This window comes from Erpetoichthys calabaricus, chromosome 1 (assembly GCF_900747795.2).
Source record: "Erpetoichthys calabaricus chromosome 1, fErpCal1.3, whole genome shotgun sequence".
Taxonomy (NCBI): Eukaryota; Metazoa; Chordata; class Cladistia; order Polypteriformes; family Polypteridae; genus Erpetoichthys; species Erpetoichthys calabaricus.
Window position 1 is genome coordinate 37,268,595 of NC_041394.2, and position 24,787 is coordinate 37,293,381.

At 41.4% G+C, this 24,787-nt stretch overlaps 1 protein-coding gene across 42 annotated transcripts in view; it reads left to right on the forward strand.

Moving 5' to 3' along the window:
• LOC114648726 (calcium/calmodulin-dependent protein kinase type II subunit beta) overlaps window positions 1–24,787 on the forward strand; it is a 412,239-nt gene that overhangs the window by 265,386 nt on the left and 122,066 nt on the right. For 35 of the 42 annotated variants that reach the window (XM_051936339.1, XM_051936383.1, XM_051936336.1 and 32 more), the window contains exon 6: window positions 13,240–13,312. In XM_051936339.1, the coding sequence (XP_051792299.1) occupies window positions 13,240–13,312 (73 nt within the window). Of the gene's footprint in view, window positions 1–11,044; window positions 11,118–13,239; window positions 13,313–24,787 lie in introns of all 42 variants that reach the window. The other 7 variants (XM_051936344.1, XM_051936324.1, XM_051936400.1 and 4 more) reach the window with 1 other exon arrangement.

Below are 24,787 nucleotides of genomic sequence, written 5' to 3' on the forward strand. Positions count from 1 at the left end.
ACAACCCTCAGTTTCTGGTCGTGTCCCTGCCACCCATCCAGTGGCGTTCCAAGGGTGCCACTGAGCTTCCACTCCTTTTAACTCCCACTGCCATCTCCGGCCTTGCAGGGGATTCCCTCCGGACCAGTCATGTTGCTCCTGCTCCTATCAGCAGGCGCACCCCTCACTCCGCTCTTGAGTGCTGGCCACACGCTCCATCCCTGGTGCCCATTCCCGTGTGCTGTCTTTCTCCTTGTCACACCAGGTCGCTCGCTGCCCTGCCCTTCTCTCCATTCTTTAACCTCTGTGCCTCTTTTCATTTCTGTTCTGTTTATTGTCTTTCTCCCTTCTTGCCATACAGGCTACTTTTTAAAGTTGCTCTACCCAAGGCACAATTGAGGTGCCCGACCAATCCGCCTTCACACGTTTATGTGGCAGGGATGGCCAAGGATCCCAATTAACCATGGAGTGAAGCGCGTCTGCAGACACTCGCACCCAATTGAAGCCCTGTACATGATTATTTATTTTAAAACTGACTCCGTGTTGCTTAGCCGTGTACCCACTATTCCACAATTAGCCAAACACCAAAGAGAGAACAGAAAATAATCAGAAACCATTGCATCCAACAGGAAAGTAACAATTCTTAAAACTCCTAATACAAACTCAATGAACTGCTGGTTTAAACCTCCTCTGCTCTACCCTAACACAGCCAGAGACAGGGTTCACAAGTGGTGATGTCAACCCACAAAACACTCAAAATCAATGCACATTCAAAAGGACGGTACCTAATTACAAAAATAACAAAAACTACATAAAAATGTAAAAAATAACAATAAAATGCATGTTAATATATGACATCCACCAAGAGATAAAGACAGTGTGCTATCAGTGCCATTTTTATACTGTCATTTTATCAGCTCAACAGTCACTGCCATGTGATCAACTAACTAACTAAAGAAAAGCAAGACAAGAACAAAAAATTTTGCTTTCAAAGTGAAAACCCCAAAATATACAAAAAGCTCATGTTTAAATCAGACAAACAATAAATACGTTTTGTCTGTGCAGGGATAACTATTATCCTCATGTCTACATAGTTTTTTTTCCTCTGGGTACTCCATTTGTTCTCTTACACCCAAAGATGGACGTGTTAAATTGGCCCAGTTGTGGACTGGCACCACTTCCATGGTTGGGTTCTGTCATGTAATTGGGCTGCCACGATTAATTACAGCACCACAGACCCTAATTTGGATTATGTGAGTTAGATAATGGACACATGGAAATATTTAAAAAAAAAATAATAATACTAGCCCTTACATATTTTGGCAGTATACTTTGGGAGCCCACTTTGTGGAAGAGTGATGTGTATCCAGATCAATGTTTTATCTTCATTCTTGGGTACCGACATATCACTTAACTATTCTCATCATTAAATCTTGAATGTATGTAAGTGTCTCATGTAATGACGTTTTCTGATATATTAAGGGCCTGAACAAACGTTTCCTATTTGTTCCTCACCCTTGAGCACGTTATGAGATGCTGACCACGAGAGGTGAAACCCAAGTACTGCTTATCACCTCCTATTCTTAAAATGTGGTCCTGCACTTTACCAGCAGTCATGCCCAAGCAGATACTCACAGGGAGGTCATTCCATTAAAGCTCAATTACACTTTGAGAGCGAGTGTTTTAACTTGAAGTCACGTTTCATTCCCCAGTTTTGCTGAATGGAAATTGCATATTAGGGTTATTGATACTTCAGTGTTCTGAGTAATTGTATGAAGAGGAATTCAAGATGCACCTCATCCTCTTTTCAAGACACTATTAACTGGCAACTGCTGGAATTCCTGAGCATGAAATTGGACCAAGGAGGACACTATTGATTACCCTTCATCAAAGTCACTATGAAGCATGATTTATTGCAATGTGACAAACACAAGTTAATTCTTTTTTTGTTCCAGAAACATTCTAGTAGCCTGTGTTTTGAGTTGAGCTAGCAAACGAAGGCTCCGCAAATTTAATTAACATTATGCAAAAGAATGCAAAATCAGATATAGATTGAACTTTATTTGTATAGATTACCCATCCATCTGTCCATTTAACCCTTTTATTCAATTCAGGGTTACAGGCAGTCTGGTCTAGTATGATCCCACTTGTGGGGTCAGTACAGTAAAACGTGAAACTCTTGTCATTACATTTCTGTCCATACAGAACGTACTGATCATATGAATAACATCCATCCATAAGTGATCTGTTCTCACTTAGTCTAGTTTAAGTTTAAGAATGGCTCAAACACAAGAGGAAGAGGAAAGCAAAAACCTCATAGGAAACACCATGTCAGTGTGTCTGATCAGCATAGACACATTAGTATATACACACCGTGCCAGTCTGGTCAGTATAGGCAAAGACTCTGCCGGGATGGCATAACCAGGCTGGTCAGCATAAGTACGAGTCTGATAGGCTTAGCGATACTTGGGTGAGATTAAAAAGCCTTGAAAACCTTGAAAAACATGAAATAGCACCGAAAAATGTTTTTGTGAAATATCCAGAAAGTTGTACAAAACAGGTCATGTGACTTTTAATTGTGAAGTGTTAGCAATGGAAAACAACAAAACTGTACAAAATGGCATTGCCCATTAAAGGGATCATAATACAAAAGGTGCACAATGAAAATTATCTCAAGCCTGGTATAATCAAGGTTTATGAATCCCAAGAATGCACTTTTGTGCATTTTGTGTTTATACATTTTGGTTTTTAGAGTTTTCAATATTGTTTTAATTATTCAGGTGACTCCTTTTTGTTTTTTACATTCGCCATCTGGATAATTAATTAATCACCTTTATATTTGTGTTTTAGTGTATTTAGTGGTTTTGACACTCAAGCATTCCATTTCTAAGGATTACTTCACATACTGATTTAGTTGGACAAAGTTCATTTCTATTCCTGTTTTGATTTTCTTAATTTATGCAGTGCCGTCTCTCCATGATCGATATGCTGGTGACATTATAGAAGTGACTCTGTAAATATGGCAGCAATCACACTATACATTATCTCATCTACTGTTAAATTCTGCTCTGTACTTGTAATATTTTTATTTTTATACTGTATTGAGGATTTGTTCTGTTCTGTGTATTGTATTGTATTGACCCCCTTCTTTTTGACACCCACTGCACGCCCAGCCTACCTGGATAGGGGTCTCTTTTTGAACTGCCTTTCCCAAGGTCTCTTCCATTTTTTCCCTACAAAGGTTTTTTGGGAGTTTTTCCTTGTCTTCTTAGACAGTCAAGGCTGGGGGGTTGTCAAGAGGCAGGGCCTGTTAAAGCCCATTGCAGCACTTCTTGTGGGATTTTGGGCAATACAAAAATAAATTGTGTTGTATTGTATTGTTTTAGTGGAAACTGTATATGCCAAAGTAACTGTTAGTGTAGTTCACTTCTTTTTCATGTAGGCCCCAGCAGTCAGATTTTTCTGGGTTTGTCTTTGTTTTGCCTCTAACTTCAAACTAACATCTGGACTCTTTGATTCTTAGATGTTTGGTTATTTCAGTCTTTCAGATTTGGCCCCTTTATCTTCGATCATTTCTTTGCCTTTGTTAATCATCTCCCAGTCTTTATTTCACTCACAGTAATCCTTGGACACTTAAAATGATGGCATTATGTATTGATCATTGCATGGAAGGGGTCATATTGTTTATTGTTACGTGACATATTATGTATATTTTTTCCTCCCTATTTAGGATGGTGGCCCTCAGTTTCTGCCATTTGAGCACTGGAGTCAGTACTAAATTCGTAGTCAGCTTGGGGCCATTATAACAAGTTAGTTTCAGGACATTTTGCTCGCTTTTTCATCTATGATTCTTGCGTTTTGTACAGTCAATATTTTGAGGTCTCATGATATTCAGAGTCTTTCCTGTTCCTGATTGTGCATCTGTCATCTCTATTAGTATTGTATTCTTTTATATCCTGATCTCTTAATCATACCCTTGCTTGCTGGCAGCCTTTCTAATGTCATAAAAAACACAAGAGCAACAAAGTGATGAAGTCAGGGTCCATATAGACATTAGCTGTACACTCATGTTGCCAAGGTCATACTCACCGATGTGAATTCTCAGATTCACAAATAACAAAATTTAACTCTGCTCTTCCATACTATAAATAGCAGGAATAAAATTCCTCAGAAAGGCACTTGTTTAGTAGAAAAGCAGAGCATCTGTCTTCAAGTAGGGAGTTTTGTTTTAATACTGAAGCAGATGGCTGAAACACCCTCAAAAGTAGAAAGATGATGCTGAAACTTCTCATACAGATCTACCCCTTGAGGCAAGATGTCGCCGTGTCCCCTTGAGATGCCAGTTTTATTTGTGGTCGTAGATAAGACTCCATACCGTCTGCTTTTATTTTGCATCTGTGATGAAGGCTGACTTAACTTTCTCAACTCCTTGTGAAAACTGTATTTAATCCCATTCTTACAAATTTTCCTTTGAATCCTGCTTATACAGAAAATCCTGCTGCTGGCTTTCCTGTCAGCAAAAACACGTCTTTTTGTAACATGCAGGCGAATCTTACTTTGTACCTTTCCTTCACCCCAGCCACCTACTATACCCCGCTGCCAGCTGGTTATTAGTAATGGCTTCTTCATAGAGCACAAATGTAAGAAATGTGTAGGCTTTGTTAAGTATACAGTAATTATAAAGGTAATGTACAAGGACACATAAGCTTTTTGACACATGAAAACTGCCCCGTTTGGCTGGATGAAATTCTGCTTCTTTGCCATAAGGGAGAGGAATAATTATCTTTATTATAATTCTGATGCCCATATTTGTATTTGGAGTCATCCCACAGATTTGGAGTTTGTAATTTTTGCAAAATAAATGGATGCAGCTTGGAGGAGCTTTAGTGTATGTTTATAACTGGTTCTGGTCACCCAATCTGTTGTGACCTATGCACCCGAGAGTGTGGTGGAGTTTCTGCTATGACCTTCAGCATCCATTGATGAGTGTTCTGTGCCCCCTGTGTTAGATGTCAGTTTGTACAGGACCTTAACAATAAAACAAATCCATTTCCACTTTGAGTAGCACATGGTACATTGCAGAGCAAAACAAATCACACCAATCATTTTATGCTTGACCTGCTGAAAGTGACTGGTGATTTTGATGCATGGGAATAACAACCCCTAAATGTAAAAGTCTGTGTTTCTCTGGACCACATTGAGATTCACAAGAGGACAGAAACCACATTAAAAATCCAGGGAAGTAAGTCTACAAAAGAGTAACCAGACCGGATTTTGAACCCTGAGCTCCACTGGACACACTCGTACGCCACTCCTAGTCACACAGGGTCAGTCAACCTAGTCTGCAAATCTTCCAGGTCCAAGCAGACCATGTTCTTCCAGAGAAGTTGAAAATGCTGAGTCTTGGGGCTGCAATTGTACAGACTGTGCAGGGTGGAAACAGTTTTAGGGAAATGAAATGGAATCAGTAGAACAGGAAAAGTATACACCTGTAAGATCAAGAATCTAGAAGGCAAACTCAGTGTGCAAGTTCAAAATTGTAGTCAGGGGTGTATGACTGTGCAGGTTGACCCCACTCTCCCAGTTTCTCTAGGGAGCTCTTGAACCCACTGCCGCCAATGGCGTACCCAAGGGATGAGCTTAGCACACAAAACATAGCAAGAGGTAGGTGCAGAGTGCCACGGTGCTTTTATTAAAACATTCAATTCAAGTGCCCAAATCAGTGCAGTGTTTCAAAATCTCCAACAAATAAATAATGCAATAAAACCTGTGTGAAAGTGGAGGTTGAAAACAAATAAATAAGGATCAATTAAAATGAGGTTAAAAACACAGTCAGGAAATGGTCCTTTACAATTCTGAGCCCTGGTGCCTTCCTTTTAAAACTGATAACATCTCCATCTTACTCTAATCGGGCCTGATCAGCACAGAGGGACGTCAATCAATAGGCACAGACAACCTTTTATTCTGGCCCATGACCCTGCCACCTAGCCGATACCTGGTGCTTCTGGCAAGAACGTGCTGCCCTCCCACCACTGCCAATCGCTGGCTCCTCCCCCCTGAGCATTCCGGCTACTCCTGCTACATAGTCAATCAACACTAGCAACCCCTCACACACTCCTTCCTGGGGCACCATTCCTGTGTGCCTGCTTCCTCCTGTGTTATACCGGTTCTCGCTCACTCCTGCCTGTGTCTCTCCCTCCTTTAACCTCCTTTCTTTATTCTTCCTTTATTTTTTCTTTTTCTGACGATTGTTTTTTTTTTCAATCTCTCCTTTCTTTGTGCCAACTCCCCCTTATATGCCTCCGTGGGTTCAGCAGAAAGACGATGAAGCAATGGAGGCAGACTGCACCCTCACATGTAGGTGCGTCTCGCCTCAATTACCACACCAACCTCCCGCAGCTGCGTGAGCACGCACACCCACAGAGATCGAGTCAGCTGTTTAATTTTTTTATTTAATTGTTAAGCCATGGCCCCGCTATTCGACAGGGTGTAGTAAAGATATGCATGGAAACGAACCGAGCCGAAAGAGGTAAGGCAGAAAAGAGTTCATAACCAGAGATCAAAATGATGCACAATAAATAATGCTAAAGATTTTTTAAGATTAATCCACAAACTTGGACAAACCAGGAAGTGCACGCCTCTGACCTTTTATACCGTCTCAGTAATGACGTCACGCAGTGCCCACTCCCAGCCATCCTGCCAACCAATGACAAGCAACAGTTAAAACAACTATTTCAAAATGACGTTGCAGGAAAATATGATTTAAATATAACAATGTTAGAAAAGTGTCAATTCAGGATGCCAGTGAGACCACGAGATTCCTTGATCTTTAAAATCTGCAGAACAATTTTTCAGTTATTTCTAAGGCCAAGAGAAACATGTAAGAAATGAGCAAAAGATGTAAAATCAGTGGGGCGTTCTACTGTGTATAGCATGGCTGGCAGCCTAAACCCAGGTTTGAAATTTAGCACACAGCATGGCAACATGAAAATGGGCATAATAAAAGGATACAGACTGAAGCAGAGAGAGGCATAAACCATGAAGCAACCTCTTTGAAGGTAAATTGCAAACAGTAAATGCATCCGTAATTGAGGTCACACAGAATGTTTGAAAATTTGCCAGTGCTTTTTGAAAGGGAAGCTTTGAAATTTTAAAAATTAGTTTAGATATAAGACAAATGGACATACAGTGATGAAAGGGGAGAGAAGCTCAATAAATAAATAAATGTCACTATGCTACAACCAACAACAAACCTTTCTCAAATATACACCAGAATGACTAAAAAAACCAAAAACACAAAAGGAAGAAAACTTCTGTTTTAGCTGTCACAGTCACAGTGAGGCATTATGCAGGTGTATTGCTGTTGGTATAAAGGACCCCCTGTGGTGTTTCTTGACACACCTCTGCTGAATAATTCATTAGCTGAAAGCCATCAGTGTTAGTGTGCCATGGAGAGAGGATGTGATGCATTGTTCATAATGGCCGTCAGTTTTGTTCTCATACTCTCTTTCACTATTACTTCAAAGGGGACATCTAATAACTTCACCTTCCATCTTATTTAGCTTCTTGATTTGGTGGGCCTCTCTTGAAGTGATGTTACCAGCCCAGCACACCACAGCACAGAAAATTGCACTGGCCATTACAGAGTTGTAGAAGATGTGAAGGGTGTTCCTAAGAATAAAGAGCCTGCTCTGCCCTTTCTTATATAATTTCTCTGTGTTACAAGACCAGTCCAACCAATCATTAATGTGGACCCCCAAGTATTTGTAGCAGTGCACTATCTCTACATCCACTCCCTGATTAGTGACCAGACACAGAAGAACTTTGATGTGGTGAATGTCAATAACCAGTTCCTTTGTTTTGACAATGTTAAGTTTGTGGCAAATTTCCTTAAGACCAGGTATACCAAATTTCCACTAAATCAGTTATCTGGAATATAAGTTTGTTTTTATGGATGGAATAACATGAAATAGCAATGACAATATGGGTTTCACGTTTAACACAATAACACAAAAAAAACATGGCAAAATACAATACAATTAGGCAAAGATACTAATGGAATTTAACAAAAGCAAGCTAGCAAAAGCAAATAGATGTACATAAACAAGAACAAAGCAGGAGTGAAGCAAAATCAGACTTGAAAAATGGACAAATCCCTAAAAAAAGCATTGTTGGAATTAGAATTGATGAAGCCCTCACCAAGGCAGGATGCACAATGCTAGCGTGAAGCACCCTCTTCTACTTCTCAAGCCCCTCCCATCATGTGACTGCCACGTGGTTAATGTTGCTTAGTTAAGAGCTACTGTTTGTAGGGGTCAAGGGCAGAAGGAGGAGCCAGGGCGGAGCCAACTTATGCCAGTCTTTGTGAAGCTGGAGAACCCACACAGAGACAAGGAGTATGTCTTAATTGCACACTGACGCTGAGCAGGCTGGGATTTAAACCAAGACAGTAGGAGCTGTAAGGCAGATTCAGTAAACACTGCACCGTGATGCAGATCAAATACTCTTAAAATCAATCAGTGCCAAAACTAGTTAAAAAATGACTTAAAAAAGCCAATAGGATGCTCCACAAAATTGACCATTTAGAAAACAAGAGTAAAGATGCTGTTTCTGAATTGTCAGGTGAAACAGGTAAGACATTGTCACGTAATTAATCATGAGCCAGATTAGATTCTCCTTCATTATAAATTTAGCAAAGTGACCTGAGACCGACATCTGCAATGAGAAAGCTGCAGCTCAGGAGCTATTGATGTCGTGTATGCTGAAGGACTTCACTCTGTAGCGGCCAGTTTTCTGACTATGTTTTAGACAGCACTTTCCAGTAGGAACTGATGCAATCCTCATCCTCGCTCAGTCAGCTTGCAGGCTGGGACGCTCTGCCTATGTGGTCCCTGATTTCACCCTCACGTCCCATGTCACCTCTCTGTCTCTCGCTTGTACTGGTGTATTGAATGCTCTGCTCCTGCTCGAACTCAACTGTGAATACAGCTGCTTCTCTCTGTTCTGTAGGTTCTTGTTTTTCTGGAGTTGCATCCTGTAATAACTGTGGTGTCTCCTCACTTTTCACTGCATTCACTGGCCTTTTGGGTCCCCCGGCCCCCCTCTCCTCACCATCCCTACCTCCCTCCCTCCGTTCCTCTCTTTCCCTTTCCCTTACCTTTTTCTGCCCTCACCCCAACCTTAATTCAAAATGGGTTTCTTTTGGTTCAACTGAATCTGCTCTCCTCATTGGTTTTGTTTCATCCACCTTCATTCTTGCTTCTGTGTTCCTGATTATTTTAAATATTCCTCATGCCTGCTGCTGTTTTTATCGAATGCTTGTTCTTTTCCTACTGTGAATACTGCTTTGCTCTCGGTGTTTTCTTCCTTTCTGTCCTGTTCGTGACTCCCTTCTCTTCTTTTCATCTTTCTCTTTCACATCTTATCGTTTACTCTTATGTTTCTTCTTGGCTCAAACCCTATCTCCCCATTTCTTTTCCTTCTTTCTTGATATTCTCACTGCCTCCTTTTGCTCATTCTGTTTCTCACTTCTTCTTACTTCTTCTCCTCCCTGTTCTCTTTGACTCTTACTCTACTTGTTTTTTTTTACTCTCATTTTCTTTGTTCCTCCTTTCTTCTTATTCTGACCCATTGTTTTGTTTCCTCTTTCTTACTTTTCCACCTCTGTCTTCTTTGTCGGTTTTCTTTCTTCGTGGCTTACCATTATCACTTCCTCCTTCTCCTCCTCCTTTTTATTTCATGTTTTTTCTTACTGCACCACCTCTCTTCTTTGCCTTTATGCCATTGCCACTTCTTTCTGTATTTTCTTTCCATTAATTTAATTAATTTCTTTCTCTTCCACTCACATTCTCTCTCTTTTCCTGGCCTCTTTATTTCTCATACACTCTCCCTGCCCAACTTGTAATTTCTTTTTTCAATTCTTCGTCTTTTCCTTCATATCTCATTGTAATTTTTTCCTTTATATTTTCTTGTCTGCTTCCTTCTTTCATTGTTGTTTTTCTCCCTGATCCACAATTTATGTTTCATCATTTCTCCCCCATCATCATCCCCCATCTTTTATAATTTTGTCTCTTCTGCCCGTCTTCACCTTTTAACACATCATTCCTATCGTCTGTTTGTCTTTCTATCTTCAATTTTCGTCTCCCCTCATTTTCTGTACCCCTATCTTGTTCCTTTTTTGTTGCTCTCTTCTTCACTCCCTTTCCTGCTCAATTTCTGTATTCCTTCCCCATTCTACTATCCTCTTTCTCCTGTTTTTCCACTCCACTGTTCCTCTCTCCAACATTCCTCCTCTTTCCTTTGATCTGCTCTTGTGTCTTTCTTTTCTCTTTGACTTCCTCTTGTTCCTTTTTCTTTTACTCCAATGTTCTCCTCCACTCTGGCCCCTCTTCTTCCTCACCTTCTTCTCCTTTTCTTTAATTGGCCCCTCTGTATTTTACTCTTTTCCTTTCCTCTTCTCATATTTTCTTTTATTCTTGCTGTCTGTCTTCTTTCTTCCTCCATTCTTCATTTGTCCTGGTTGTTTTTCTCTTTGTTTGCTCACTTGTTTCTTTCTCCTTTTCACTTTATCTGAATTATTTTCTCAATTTCTCTTCTCTCTGCTTCATCTCTCACTCCTGTGTTCTTTTCCACTCTCTTTCTTTTTCGTTTGTCATCGGTCTTTCTCCTCTTCCTCCTTCCTCTCTCCTCCTTGCTGCTCTTCTTTCATTCCTCAATGTTCTTCTCTCCCTCATGCCTCTTCTCCTTAATGGCCTCTCCCACTTTATTTTGTCTCTTTCCTTTTTTTTCCCCTTCCTCCCACTTCTCTCCCTTACTGGTCTTATTTATCCTTCTTTCTTCTCGCTTGGTGGCTGTGTTTTTGCCCCAATGTTCTTCTCGCCCTCCTTGCTTTGCTTTGCATTTCTTCTCTGCTGTTTCCTGCAACGTCTTTCTTCTACCCTTCATTCTTGGCTCTTGGTCCCTTCCTCTACCCCGCCCCCTCTCCTTTTGGCCCCTCCCCCTTATTCCCTTCCCCCTAATCTCCTCCCCCCCGCCCCCACCCGTTCCCTCTGTTTTGTTTTCACAGTCACTGTATCCATCAGATATTAGACAGTGTAAATCACATCCACCAACATGACATTGTGCACAGGGACCTCAAGGTCAGTATGCGTTCTTTTGATACCCTGATCATGCAGGGCTGGCAGTTTCTGATCAATAACTTCCTGTAGGAGTGAGGGCCTGTTTTGTATTCTGCATTTTCTCACTGTCTCTTCTCATCTCTCCTGTTTTAACTCCGTTTCTGTGTTTTTTTCTTTGTATCATTTTTGTGATTTGTGTTGCCTTTGATTATTTTTAGCTGATTTGATTATTTCTTTACCTCAGTACTTGGCTTGTAATGGTTGTCTTTCTTACTTTTTTATGTATAAATACATCATTCCCTTGCATGGCTACCTACCTCTGTCCCAAAGCCTTCCAATCCCCCTTTCCCTGTCTACCTACCCCACGGGTCAGAAGGGCTATAACATGTGGCAGAACAACATGGTTGGGCTTTGTGATCATCTCTGGAATCAGCCAGGATGTCACCCATGTGCAGATTACGTAGCCAAACCAGAGGGCCATTTGCACAAAAAGAAATGTGGCAGCAGCATCCCTAAATGCCGAGCATGAAAGGGCTAGTGGGAGACGCAGGTCAAGTCTGGAGACCTTTATTGTTGGCCCACTGAGCCCTGCTGGCTTGAAGTGGCTGTTCACGCTGCATGGTGACACTGCCAGTTCCGTAAAAGATACTTTTTTTGGAGACACGCTTTGGTAGTGCAGAATTGAGAGTATGAGTGGCGGCGAAGGCTGACGAGAAAAAGAGTCAGAAAGCAAGCTTGTCTCACTCGATCCTTGGCTGCAAACTTGTGCTCGTCTTGGAGTAATTTGCTAGTCTTTATTAAGCCTTTCACAGCACAAAGTGCTTGAAAGCAAACAAGCATTCCCAAAATATCTCGCAAGACACAAGACTCGGCATCTGCCATAACCTCCATTCTGATTCCATGTCTTTTTTTAGCTTTTTTTTTTTTTTCCCACACAGCTCTAACCTGCAGACAAGGCTTTTCATTTACTAGGTGCTAATGTCATGCAGAATGAAAAAAGCAGCAAAACTGATGAGTATCTTCTGCTGCTGCTGGGTGCTAACCCTTCCCTAACTCTCAGTTTCGGAGCATGACCCGCTGCTGTCCTCTAATCTGCCTGGCGTGGGGTGTGAGTCTGTCATGTGTTATAGCTCTCTGAACTGAGGATTGTCTGAATGATGAAACAGCACAGGCTGCTTGAAGAGGGTTTTTTATTTTGTTTTTTTAAAGGAGGGGTGTGGGCGGCGGGGTGGACGGGGTGGGGTGTTGGTGGGACGGGATGACGGCCGAGTAAAGTATAGCAGCCAACACTGACAGAGCTCTAAATCCAAAGCCTCCCAGTGCTATCCCAAGCAAGCATTGGTCTCCATTACACAAATCAAAAGATGGGGGTGTTAGAAATAAATGAGCACAGACATGTTGTAAAATGTGGATCCTCCTCTGCAGCCGATTGTGGTTAGTTAGCGACTGCTCCCCATTGACTCTGTCGTTAAAGAAAAAATATTTCTCTCCGCAAACCTTGTTTGGTTGCAGTCAAAATTGTAAGCTGTCCGCAGTGGGATGGAATTGGATTTAGAAATGCTCTTGCAGATGTGTGACCACCCAACAGTACAACATGTACGCACTCTGGTTTTTCCACCTTTACATGTCGAGACTTCCTGACTGTTAAGTTAAGCAAGCAACCCTCTTTAAAAAAGTAAAATAGTGCAAATCCTGGAGTTGCTATCTCTGTGTGGGTAGCTAACACTCTCCTCTCCAGACGTACATACAGTACACACAATCAGTTAACACCCACTCCTCACTTTTGCAAGCAAAACACAAAAATTTGGATTTTTTTTTTAACTTTCTCTTCTCAAGAAAATCACGAAAGAGCTTTTACATTCCATTCAAGCAGTAGAATTATTGCATCTTTATGCTTCTAGTGTTCACATATTATGACTGCTGATCAGAAATCTTTGAATTATTCAGTAAAAGCTTACTGGGAAAAAAAGAAAGGAGAGTAGGATATGGAAAGGAAAGGAAGCACTGTCACATGCATATACTGTAGTGTGCAGAGAGTAGAAAAAGCAAGCAGAAGAGAGAGAGCCCCCCCCCCCACCGGTCTGTGCGTGAGATTGTAGCACTCTCCTCCGACTAACACGCCCCCCCTGGTGTTTGCATGCAGTCATTGCATCCAGCAGATCCTGGAGGCTGTGCTTCACTGCCATCAAATGGGGGTTGTGCATCGAGACCTCAAGGTGAGTGAGTCCGTGTGTGCTGATCATGTGACGTGCCATCGAGTCCCCAGTGTGTGTCTCACATACAGTGCTGTGTGGTGCAGTTAAACCTCTTTAGGACCACTGTTCAGGGAAGTGTGAATTTGGTGGGAGAACAAAATGGGCTCTTGGCTGTGAAAGGAATGCTGGGCATGAAGCACTGTGGCACCCTGTTCTATTCCAAATCGGAATAAAGTCCGCAGTGAATGAAGACAATCCAGGAACGGCATCCTCAATCTGATCATGCAGCCTCAACTGTATGAGTTGGAAATGATGTCCAGATGGAGGAGACTCATCCTAGTAGCATCTTACAGAAGGGTGTAGAGAGAGAGTCCTGAAAATTGGACTCCTATTGTTATGCCACATAACAACCAGATGTACGAAGCCCCATGTTTAACAAGTGTGCACTGGGTTCCAATTAAGAAACGAGTTTCTATTTGAGGACTATCTGACTGTCACACTCACTTGAGTATTCAAAAAGGGAATTATGTCTGAGGTTTAAAGAGTGGGTCCTGCAAACAGAACTACCGTTATCTCATATAATAATAGGGTATACTAGGTCCATCATAGTTAAAGCAACAACTAGGGCCCCAAGAAAGAAATGAGATTCTGCTAATCAGGCCGTCACTGTGGAATCGCCTGATTGTCACACTGATATCATTATGTGGAAGATGACTGAGGTCCAAGCTTAGACGAAGGGCCCTGCAAACAGAACTCAGGATTATGGTTAGTAGGCTCTCATTTGGAACTGAGAATGAGACTGAGGTCCTGTGTTTAGAGAGAGGTTCTAGCAAGCAGGAATCCTATTGCTAGGCTATAAAATAGTCAGCCAGTCTGTAACAAGTGAGCACCGTATTCCAAGTAAGCAGTGAGTTTCTACTAGAGGTGACCTGACTATTGCACTGACTTGATTATCCCACAAGAGATTCAGGACCAGGCTTAATAGAGTGGAGCTTGCAAACAGATACGTTATGATCATAAATAACTGCGAAGTAGGGTCCCATATGTTAAAAGGGACAATTGAGTTCCGTCCAAAGCATGAGATTCACTTAATCGGGCCCACACTATGGAACTGCCTGACTGTTGTGCTAACTTGATGATGCAAAATAAGACTGAGGGTTAGGGTATAAAGAGAGGATTCTTGGAGCAGCTCCCATGTTTGCTTTCCTTTGATAGCCCAATTTGATTCCAGGTTGGAGGTGAGATTCTCGTAGTCAGACTCCAGTACCCTCTAGTATACAACAAGGGTCTGAGTTCTAAGTTGGTTCTGATAGCAACAGTCTTGTGTTATCTCATATAATCAAGTGTAGCAAGACCCATAAATATAAAGTGAACTTAAGTTACAGGTAAGGGATGAAATTCTGTTAGAGCTGTCTGACTATCTGTCACACAGACTTTGAGGTGTAGGGTGTAGGGAGAAGATTTTGGTCACAGCAGCCTTATTGCTATCCTATATGATACAAGATTCAGGTAAATGGGACCTCACTCAGTACTGAACTGACATTTAATCCAACGTCTGTGTTGCTAAATGAGACTGACCCCCAAGTTGAGTAGAGTCAGTCACTTCAATGAAGTCCTTATTGTTGTCCCATAGATATAGAACATGAACATTTAGTTTGTGGGAAGGAGTGATTTCTGGTAAACCAGGGGCGCACTATGAAATTGCCTGACTAGCACACAGTCTTCACCACACATAACGGAATTGATGTCGAGGGTGAAGAGGCAGTGTTATAGTAGCACCCTTAGTGTTGCCCCATATGATAGTCATGTATACTAAATATACAGTTAGGTCCACAAGTATTTGGACAGTGACACAATTGTCATAATTTTGGCTCAATAAACCACCACAGTGGCTTTCAGCAGGCTTTTAGCATTGAAAAGCTAAGGTTTAACAGAAATATACTGTGAATCATTTAGCAATGACATACATTTTCAGAGGCTCAAACGTATTTGGACTCCATATCTAGGTAGGAGCAGTTCCCTCATTATTTCATTAACTATTAAGCAGGTAGACGGTCTGGAGTTGATTCCAAGTGTGGAATTTGCATTTGGAAGTTGTCACTCAAAGAGGTTCAAAGAGGTGTCCATGCAAGTAAAAACAGGCCATCAGTAGGCATAGAAAACATAACAAACCCATCTGAGAGATACCAGAAACACCAGGAGTGGTCAAATCAACCATCTGGTACTTTCTTAGAAAGAAGGAGCACGCTGGTGAACTCAGCAACACCAGATTGTCTGGATGACCATAGAAGGCAACTGTGCTAGATGATTGCAGAATTTTTTCCTTGGTGAGGGTTAAAGCAATTCATTACATTTAGCCAAACCAAGAACACTCCAGGAGGCAGGACTATCATTGCCAAAGTCTACAGTCAAGAGAAGACTTCATGAAAGTAAAGACAGAGGTTTTACCACAAAGGTGGCAATCCTCAAGCTTCATAGGAAGGGCAGATTAGACTTTTGCCAGAAAATATTAAAAAAAAAAAGAAACAGTCCAATTGTGGAAGATTTTTCTTGGATAAATGAAATTAAGATCAATACGTACCAGGATGATGGATGGAGAATATGGAGAAGAGAAGGAATGGCTCCTGATCTGATGAATAGCACTTCATGTGTGAAACATGGTGGAGGCACTGTTAATGGCATGGGCATTTGTAACTGCCAATGGAAGTCGGTCACTGGTGTTTATTGATGATATGACGTTTGGCTGAAGTAGCAGGATGAATTCTGAAGTGTACAGGGCTATGCTGACTCTTCAAATTCAGCCAAACGCTGCAAAGCTGATAGGACGACACTTCACAATATGGATGGACAATGTGCCAAAACATACTGTGACATCAAACCAAGTGCTTTTCAAGGCAAAGAAATGAAAGATTCTTCAATGACCAAGTCAATCATCTGATGTTAACCTAATTGGACATGTGCTTCATTTTCTGAAGAAAAAACCGAAGGCAGAAAGTCCAGTGAACAAGCAGCACCTGAAGACAGCTGCAGTAAAAGCCTGGCAAAGCATCAGTAGGGTAGAAACCCAGCAGTTGGAGATGGGCATGGGCTCCAGACTTCAGACGGTCATTGACTATAAAGGATTTTCAACCATATATTAAAAATGACGGTTATATTCATGATTATGTTAGTTTGTCCAAATACTTTTGAGCCCCTGGAAATGGTAGGACCATGTATAAAAATGGCTCATTTTATTGAATGCCTTAAATTTAAACTGCAAATCCTCACTTCAATCACATCTTGATTGCTTCATTTCAAATCCATTTTGGTGGCACGCAGAGTTAAATTATGAAAATTGTATCACTGCCCAAATACTTAAGGACCTAACCATAAATATAAAAGAGATAATGAGATTCCAGTGAAGAACAAGAGTGTGCTTGTCAGGCTCTTGGTGTAACTGAGATGATACAGAATAGGTTTCAGCTCCACTATGTAGACAGAAGGTTCTTGAAGCAGCACCCTTATTGTTATCCCATATAATAATTGGGTTTAGAAGGCCTTGTATATTTAAGGCAAGAATTAGGTTCTAATTGGGAAGTGGGATTTTGCTTACCAGGCCCTCACTATAATGCTGCTTCTTGCTGATTACACTTAACAAAATGGCACTGAAGTCCAACATATGTAGAGAGGCACTTCTTGGGGCAACACCCTTGATGTTATGCCATGTTAATCAGCTATGTTAGCCCAATATTTCATTGCATGTGAAGTTTAGTTGAACTGCATCCTGGGATTGCCTGACCTGTAGTTTAGCCTATGCAGATAGAATGTGAGGGCCAAGGTGAATAGACAGGCTTCTGGCGGCACAGCCCTTAGTGCTATCCATATGATAGTTAGGTTTAAAAACCCTATTTGTGTTACATGGGAATTGGGGTAGGAGTGAGGGTCTACCAGTTAGGATCTCAGCGAGTCAGCCAGACTGTCTCCCAACTTTTATTGAAGTGTATTATTTAGAGAGAAGGTTCCAGTAGCAGAACCCTTCCTGTTATCCTATATGATACGCAAGTCTAGGACACCTGTGTGTATTAAGTGATTCTAAGGGAGGAGTGAGAGTCAGGGCCTCACTCAGTGCCTACTTGACAGTAATGTGACACCAACATGCATAATGAGACTGACGTCCAGAGTGAGGATGGCTGAATCCTTACTGTTGTCCCATTTAATAGTCAGGTATACGAATCTCACATGTGTCAGATAAGAACTGGATTACGGGTAAAATGTGAGATCCTGTTAGTCGGGCCCTCACTGTGACACTGCCTGGTTTAGGGTTAAGAGACGCGGTTCTGTTAGCAGCGCCCTTATTTATGTCCCATGTGACAGTCAGGTTTACTGGCCTCTTGTACATAATAGAAGGATGATATGAGATCCTGTTAGTCGGTCCTCATTGTGCCACTTTCAAAAAACTAACACGGTTTCTCTGGTATGCAGAATGGATTTAAGGTCCATAGCAAAGCCCCACTGTCGAGCCAATTGACTTTATTTCAGAAGGATTTTCAAATCCCATATAAGGAGAAAGGAGCTTTCTCCTCAGTAATTGCACCCCATAGCCTCTGGCAAGCAGCCATGAGAACATACAGAGTGAAAGGAGATCAGAGAAGACCTTTCGGCCCCTAGCAGGCCATGTTATAAGACCCTTTACGATCTCACATACCAAGATGAGGACAGAGCCCCGCCCACCTCTAGTCTGGATGTGGTGCTCCCCTGGCACTGGCGAGGCATAGAGAGGCTTGAATGACCCACGATGTGTGCCGTTTGATATGCCACTTGTTCTGAGGTAAGGTGGTCTTTAGCCCAGGTTTGTCTGCACTGTGGTCTCCTCTGTAGTATACTTTAGTAAATTTTTCTGTTTTCATTTACTATCTATTTTCTGTCTTTTTTTTTTTTGATCGTTTTTCACTTTTATTTTTAAATTTGGTATTTTATTTCTTGTGAATCCAAATCATTTTCACAATTGGCTGATGTTAACTCTTCAGCTGTTGAATTTACTCTTTCAGGATGTTTATTTTAATTTCCTACAGCTTGTCATAAAATGTTAACTTTACGTTTAGTGTTCAAAATTGTGAACATTTGTGAAAAAAAAAGAGTTCAGTACGCTCCGCAGCACTGCTGTGAACTGAAATCATTGTTTGCTTCCAAGGAAAATTTGGACGACTTCATTGCACAAGTATACAGAATTTATAGAAAAGTGTCTGTAAATGTACCACATGAGGGTAAGTCAAAAGGTATTCACAACATCCCTCCACGCAGTTTCTAAACCCCGTTATTCCTTGCCATGTCAGTCGGTCACAGGACACACTTAGACACACTTTCCTACACAGCGAAAGTGGGGCGGAGTGGTGGCTCTGAGGCTAAGGATCTGCTCTGGTATCCAGAAGGTTCGAATCCCCGTCACTGCCAAAAAGGTATCCTACTCTGCTGGGCCCTTGAGCAAGACCCTTAACCTGTAATTGCTCCAGGGGCGCTGTACAATGGCTGACCCTGCGCTCTGACCCCAAGGGGTATGTGAAAACTAACAAATTCCTAATACAAGAAATTGTATAAGGCGAAATAAAGAACAAAAGCAAAACAAAAAAAAACAGCGGGCCAGGTCAGAATGACCAACTAACCTAAAATATACTCCCTCCACACACACTCCACAGACCAGGTCTCAACAGGCAGCAGTGATAGCTGACATGGTGCCCATGTGTTCACATTGCTGTTTAAATGAAAATGAAGGTAAGACAGCATTCTGAGCCCTATTTAATTCATTTCAGGTTTGCCAGAGCGCTTGGCACAGGGCCCACTCAGCACCCATTTGGAATCACCACTCAGTGTAACCAGCATGTCTTTAGGGATGTGGGAGCGAACCCACACGGCAGACTCACCTATGATTTGGATAACAACCAAATGCAGTGTTCCAACCCAGGAGACGAGATCCATGGGGGAGTAGTGCTGCTCGCAATGGTACTGCACCATCTGTGAATAAAAATCATTTAACATTGTTACAAGGGCATTAAATAACAGCATTTCTTTGAATTCCGCCCCCCACATCAAATGTTGTTGGAACACAGAATCCGGCAATCAGAAGAGTATTCATTTACACTTGCAAAGAACAAGGTTAACAAAATGAGTGGCGCCTAGCAGTTACCAACCAGGCCAGCTTAATTAAGCTGGCGCGAGGATCGCTCTGGTAGGCAGCCATCTGTTAAGCTATCAGGGTTTTGGCCTCCCCAGTACAACTTTCTACTTGTCAAGTCACTGCATCATTTTTTTTTCTTAGTATTTAGTACACTGTATTAATCCCCGAGGGACAATTGTCTGTTTGCTTGACCTTTGGAGGTCAGGGCTCGAGGTCAACCATTGTACAGCACACCTGGAGCAATTTTCAGGGTAAGGGTCTTGCTGAAGGGCCCAACAGAGTAGGATCCCTTCTGGCAGTAACAGGATTTGAACAGGCAGCCTTCCATATATCAGCGCAGATCCTTAGCCTCAGAGCCACCACATTACGTAAGCCCAGATTCTATCACAACCTGGTCCCCTAAATGATTTTTAATATCTCAGCCCCCGATAACCCAGGCCCATACTGTTGACCTTCTTTGAAATACCTCAGTCTGCCTTTATTATGAACTTCCACCAATATATTAATTGTGGATAATGACTACAGTTTAAAAAGTATCTATCCCTAGTGACCACCTTATCGGGCCATCTATCAGTAATCCTCCGTCTTCTGGTGTCGTAGCCAGATGGTCTGTTCTACTGCGGCCCACCTCTCATTAGTAGTGTGTAGACCATCTTTGCTTCTTAACATACTTTAATGTGTGTAACACAAGCTTTTATATACTGTATCTCAGAAAATGCCTCTTTCAACAATTCACATGCCATGTATGTAACCAAGCCACACAGGAGAAACTATGAATAAGTTGCATTGGGTTTACATATCAATGGCAATTGTTTTCCATGACAGGATCAGTGTCCATACTTGTTTCATGATCCTCTTCACTATTTGATATACAGTAGGGGAGCACCCTGATTGTTCTTCATATGTGACAACGTTCTGCCATTTTTGGAGATGTCTATTAACCAGAGAGACTCTTTTCTGTGCTAAAACACTGAACTTGTGTATAATCTGTACATACAAAATTAAAATATGTTAAAACATAATCAACAATTTAAACCCCACCACTATTCACTCAGAAGGGTGGTAATTTTACTTCAATGTCTAAAGAACACTTCAGTCTGAAAAAATGAACTCCCCACACACTGCGATGAAGTCGTCCAGTCCATAAAGGTCGCAGCTCTTAACATATCCCAATATCTCATCCAGACGCCTTGTCAAAGATGTCACGTTTTCTTCACAATGAGTGATTCGAGAATTTGTTCCAGAGACCCACAACTCTTCATGTAAAGAACTGCTTCTAATGGACGGGGCCCCGAGTTATGATGTGTTACTCACGTAATAATGAAGCAATAGAAATGAAATAAAGACAGTTCATACCTTGACAGATGTGTAAGCAATCCAATCACGTTTAGTGTTGGAAATGGTCGCCATCTTCTTGCAAACTTCAAATTGACCCAGCGCTCCATATTGTCAAAGGTATTATAAGGGTGATGGCAGCAATTTCCTGTTCAGTGTTTCGCTGTAATTGTTTCAGTGTACGAGGCTTGTTTTTGTACACTTTTCCCTTCAAAGCTCCCCAAAGGAAAAAATCTATAGGTGACGGGGAAGGGATAGTCCCTTTGAAATGACCCAATTGCCAAAAAATTATTCAATTTGTGCCAAGCTGTGACAGGTTGCCCCATCTTGCTCGAAATAACCTTCACTGATCTCACGGCCATCCAGTTCATTCACAAATAAGTCTAAAAGAGCGCCATGCCTCACTCATTCGTACATTTATCTAGTAATACTGTGATCTTTATTTTGATTGGATTGCTTTATTATTGATGCATCATAAGTCAGGGCTCTGCCCATTAGTTACCTTTTAGAATGCACTTCCCTTTATATAGGGGTCTCAGATGTGTGTTTCACTGGGTACAAAAATAGCATTTTCAACTTACTTTACCACATTTGGGTCTCTACATGAATGTTTCCTTTTCAAGACTAAAAAAGTTTAATTTCCCTCAGCCTGCCCAAGCAGGACGTGCCCTTCTTTCCTGGGATGCACTTGGTTGCAGTTTGCCGCACGGCATCATGTTGTGCTTTGTTTGTTTCATAACATGGTGACCACAATGGCACACAGAACGCCAGACACAATGTCACTTGCCCATGTCAACCTCGCTACTGGTGAAAATCAACTAAAGCCAAATATTGCGTACAAAATTTTGAGATAATTGGTTTGTGTGTACTTTTGGACTTCCCTCATGACAACTGGTATTCAAGTATATATTCCTTTTATTATGTGACTTGTGTCCACACACTAATCTGGCTATGTTCTATAACTGGTAGAGTCATAACTTATATCCATTTTATAATCTTATCTAAAGTGGTCAGCGTTTTGCACTGGCTCATTGTGAAAATGATACACAGTATTTACATACCTGTTGCGTTTTCTTCTGTGTTCAGTTGGATTCCTTAGCGATTTTTCTTTGTCATCAGTGAGACAGTTTTGTCCTGATGTGTGTGTGTGTTTGTGTGACCGTGTCCAGCCACAGTTGGCGGTGCTCTGCTTCTTTCATTTTCCACAGTGTGTGCAGGCTGTGTGGCCACTTCCAGGTGGTTCTGAGTTGTGCTGCATCACCGTTTGCTGTCCTATGCATGCCCGTCTGCTGGGGGGCGCTGTGCCCCATTGGTTTGATGTTTTTTTTTTTTTTCTGCTCTTTCCAGGTTCTTTTTATTTGATCAGGTTTTCTTATTTTCCTATAAATTAAAAAAAAAAAAGATGCAATGAACTGTGGACAAGGTGGATTTGGGTTAAGTAGGCACAATCAATCAACTTTCTTTTATATAGCACCCTTTACAGGCAATTTACAAGAAAAAACAAAAGGAGCATCTCAAATAAGCAAGATCATTCATGCATGCTAAATTAAAATGAAGAGTCTACAAAGGTGAAAATGGACTGATGCTACCCTTCAAGAAGAACATGATGCTGGCCTTTTACGCCTTCTTGTAACTTCTATTTTAAGACTCTTGGAGGAGTCTGTCAGCAGTGTGTGCTAATTCAAGAAGAACACAATTGTGGTAGCTATGGCTTTTCTGTCCTTGAAAGTTATGTAGCATATCATCAGTAGTGGTTGTTTAATAATACGAGGGGGCTCCATTGTTGGATTAAGTAACATTGCTTATTTTGATTACCTTTGCCACACAAACAGCTCAGATGTGGTATGATGGAAAATGTAAGTGGACTGCTTATCTGCCTCAGTGGTGAAGAGCTCAAGTCAACAAACCCAGTCATGCTAATAGTCCTCGATGAACTGAACACAAGGCTGAGCCTCTGTTGGAGACGATTCCAAAGAGAACACAGAAAAGTGGTCAGTGTTGCCCATGGCCTTGAAGAAGATCATAAAACTGGTCATTGGTGTCTCACCTTTGCTCGGGTTGGCTGTCAGTGTTGGTATTAAAGGAGGTCACAATTCACTGTTTATGAACAGCACCCTGATGGTATATGGCCTCTTGTCAACTGCCATTCTCTTCGGGCCATTATAAAAAAAGTCCAGCTGCAAAATATTAACTCTTGGAGCTCCATTGTCACTATTAATAATAATAATTCTTTACATTTATATAGTGTTTTTCTCACTATTGAAATTGTTCACCATGCAGGGAGGATCTGGGAAGTGTTCTTTGTTCTGCATGTCTTCTTTTTATTCAAGGTAATTAACTCTGAGGTGGTGATAATGAATGAAGGTCCTGAAGTTACTCTATGTCAGGGGTCCCAGCTCTAGTCCTTGAGGTTTTCATTCTAACCCTTTTCTTAATTAGTGACCTGTTTTGCTGCTAATTAACTTTTTTTGATTAATTTTAATTGACTTGCTCTTGAAGACTCAGACCCCTCAATTGTTTCTTTTTCCTTTATGAGCAGCCAAACAATAATGAGATACAAAATGAGCCAAAACATGTCCAGCAGACTGTGACCATCATACAATATCTGAAAATAAAGAAAGGTGGAGCTCTCGGGAATGTTGATCTGCTCAGGTCCACAAACATCTTAATGGTGCTCTTAGAAAAGAGAACATCAACAATTTTGCAAATATATGCTATTGCATAATGAGAGCAGCAACAAGGCATGAAATTAAAGAACGGGTTTAATTAACAACAAGAATCGGCACCTCATTAAGCAACTGGTTGGAGTGAAATTGATTGGTTTTTGAGCCCTTGACTTAGTTGAAAACCTTCAGCCAATGCGGCCCTCCAGGACCGGAGTTGGGGCCCCTGCTCTACATGAAGTATCATGGTCAAGCAGGATTTCGACAAGGATACCTTTGAAAGTTTGATGCTCCTTTTTATTTAAAACTTTACTGGAAAAAAAGAAATGCAATATTTAATTTGTTTTAGACAGCTTTTGCAAAGAGGCATTAAAGCCTGCCAAACAGAAAAAAAGGCCAGTTTCATACTTCTCTGAAAAGGCCTTTGGTTACAGCAACATGAAGGCCACACATGGTAAGTTGTGTGAATGCCCCAAGGAGCAGGGGGCAAGGCAATTGGCATGTTGCCGGCATGGATTTCACATACCAGTGTTTGCCAGACACTTTGTGTTAATCTGCTCCACTCCACTCTGTCCCAACTGTAGGGAAGGCTTCAGTAAGATCAGCAGGAGAACTGCAAGTGAGTACATCAGACTGGTCCATCCGAGAGTATGTTTCAGATCTGCCACCAACACTGCTGAGAGGCACAGTGTGACACGATATATATATACAGTGTATATATATATATATATATCCAACTTATACAAAGAATACACGACACATGTTTTGCCTTAATTGGGGATCATCAAGTGTATGCACCTTTGCTTACGGGGATCAAACCTCGAACGTCAGCGCCTGATATATATATATATATATATATATATATATATATATATATATATATATATATATATGCTGTATATATGTATTAATACTTTTTTAAAACCCTTGAAATAGCCTGTCAAAATAACGGTCAGTAATGCATACTAATTCAAGATGAACACAACTTTGGGAAGCATGGCTGTCATTGCTGTTCTGTCCTTGAAGAACGTTATGTAACAAGTCATCAGTACTGGGCCATTTACTAAGAATACCACACCATCGGACTGAGCAGCGCAACTTCTTTATTCTTCTCAAGGTTAAATAAACCCAACGTCAACTACATAGAAGATTTAGTATCCCTTGACCCTGTAACGGAATAAGCGGGCCCGTAAAATAAAGAGGATTGTTTGGACGAAAAGTAAATTCTGAAATTCTGCTATTTTCACTGGCGACATGTGCACCATCCGATCCAGGAAATCGGCTTGAAGGAACGTCAGGTGAAAGCTCACTTGTCGGCAGCACTTAATCTTCTATTTTTGTATTCTT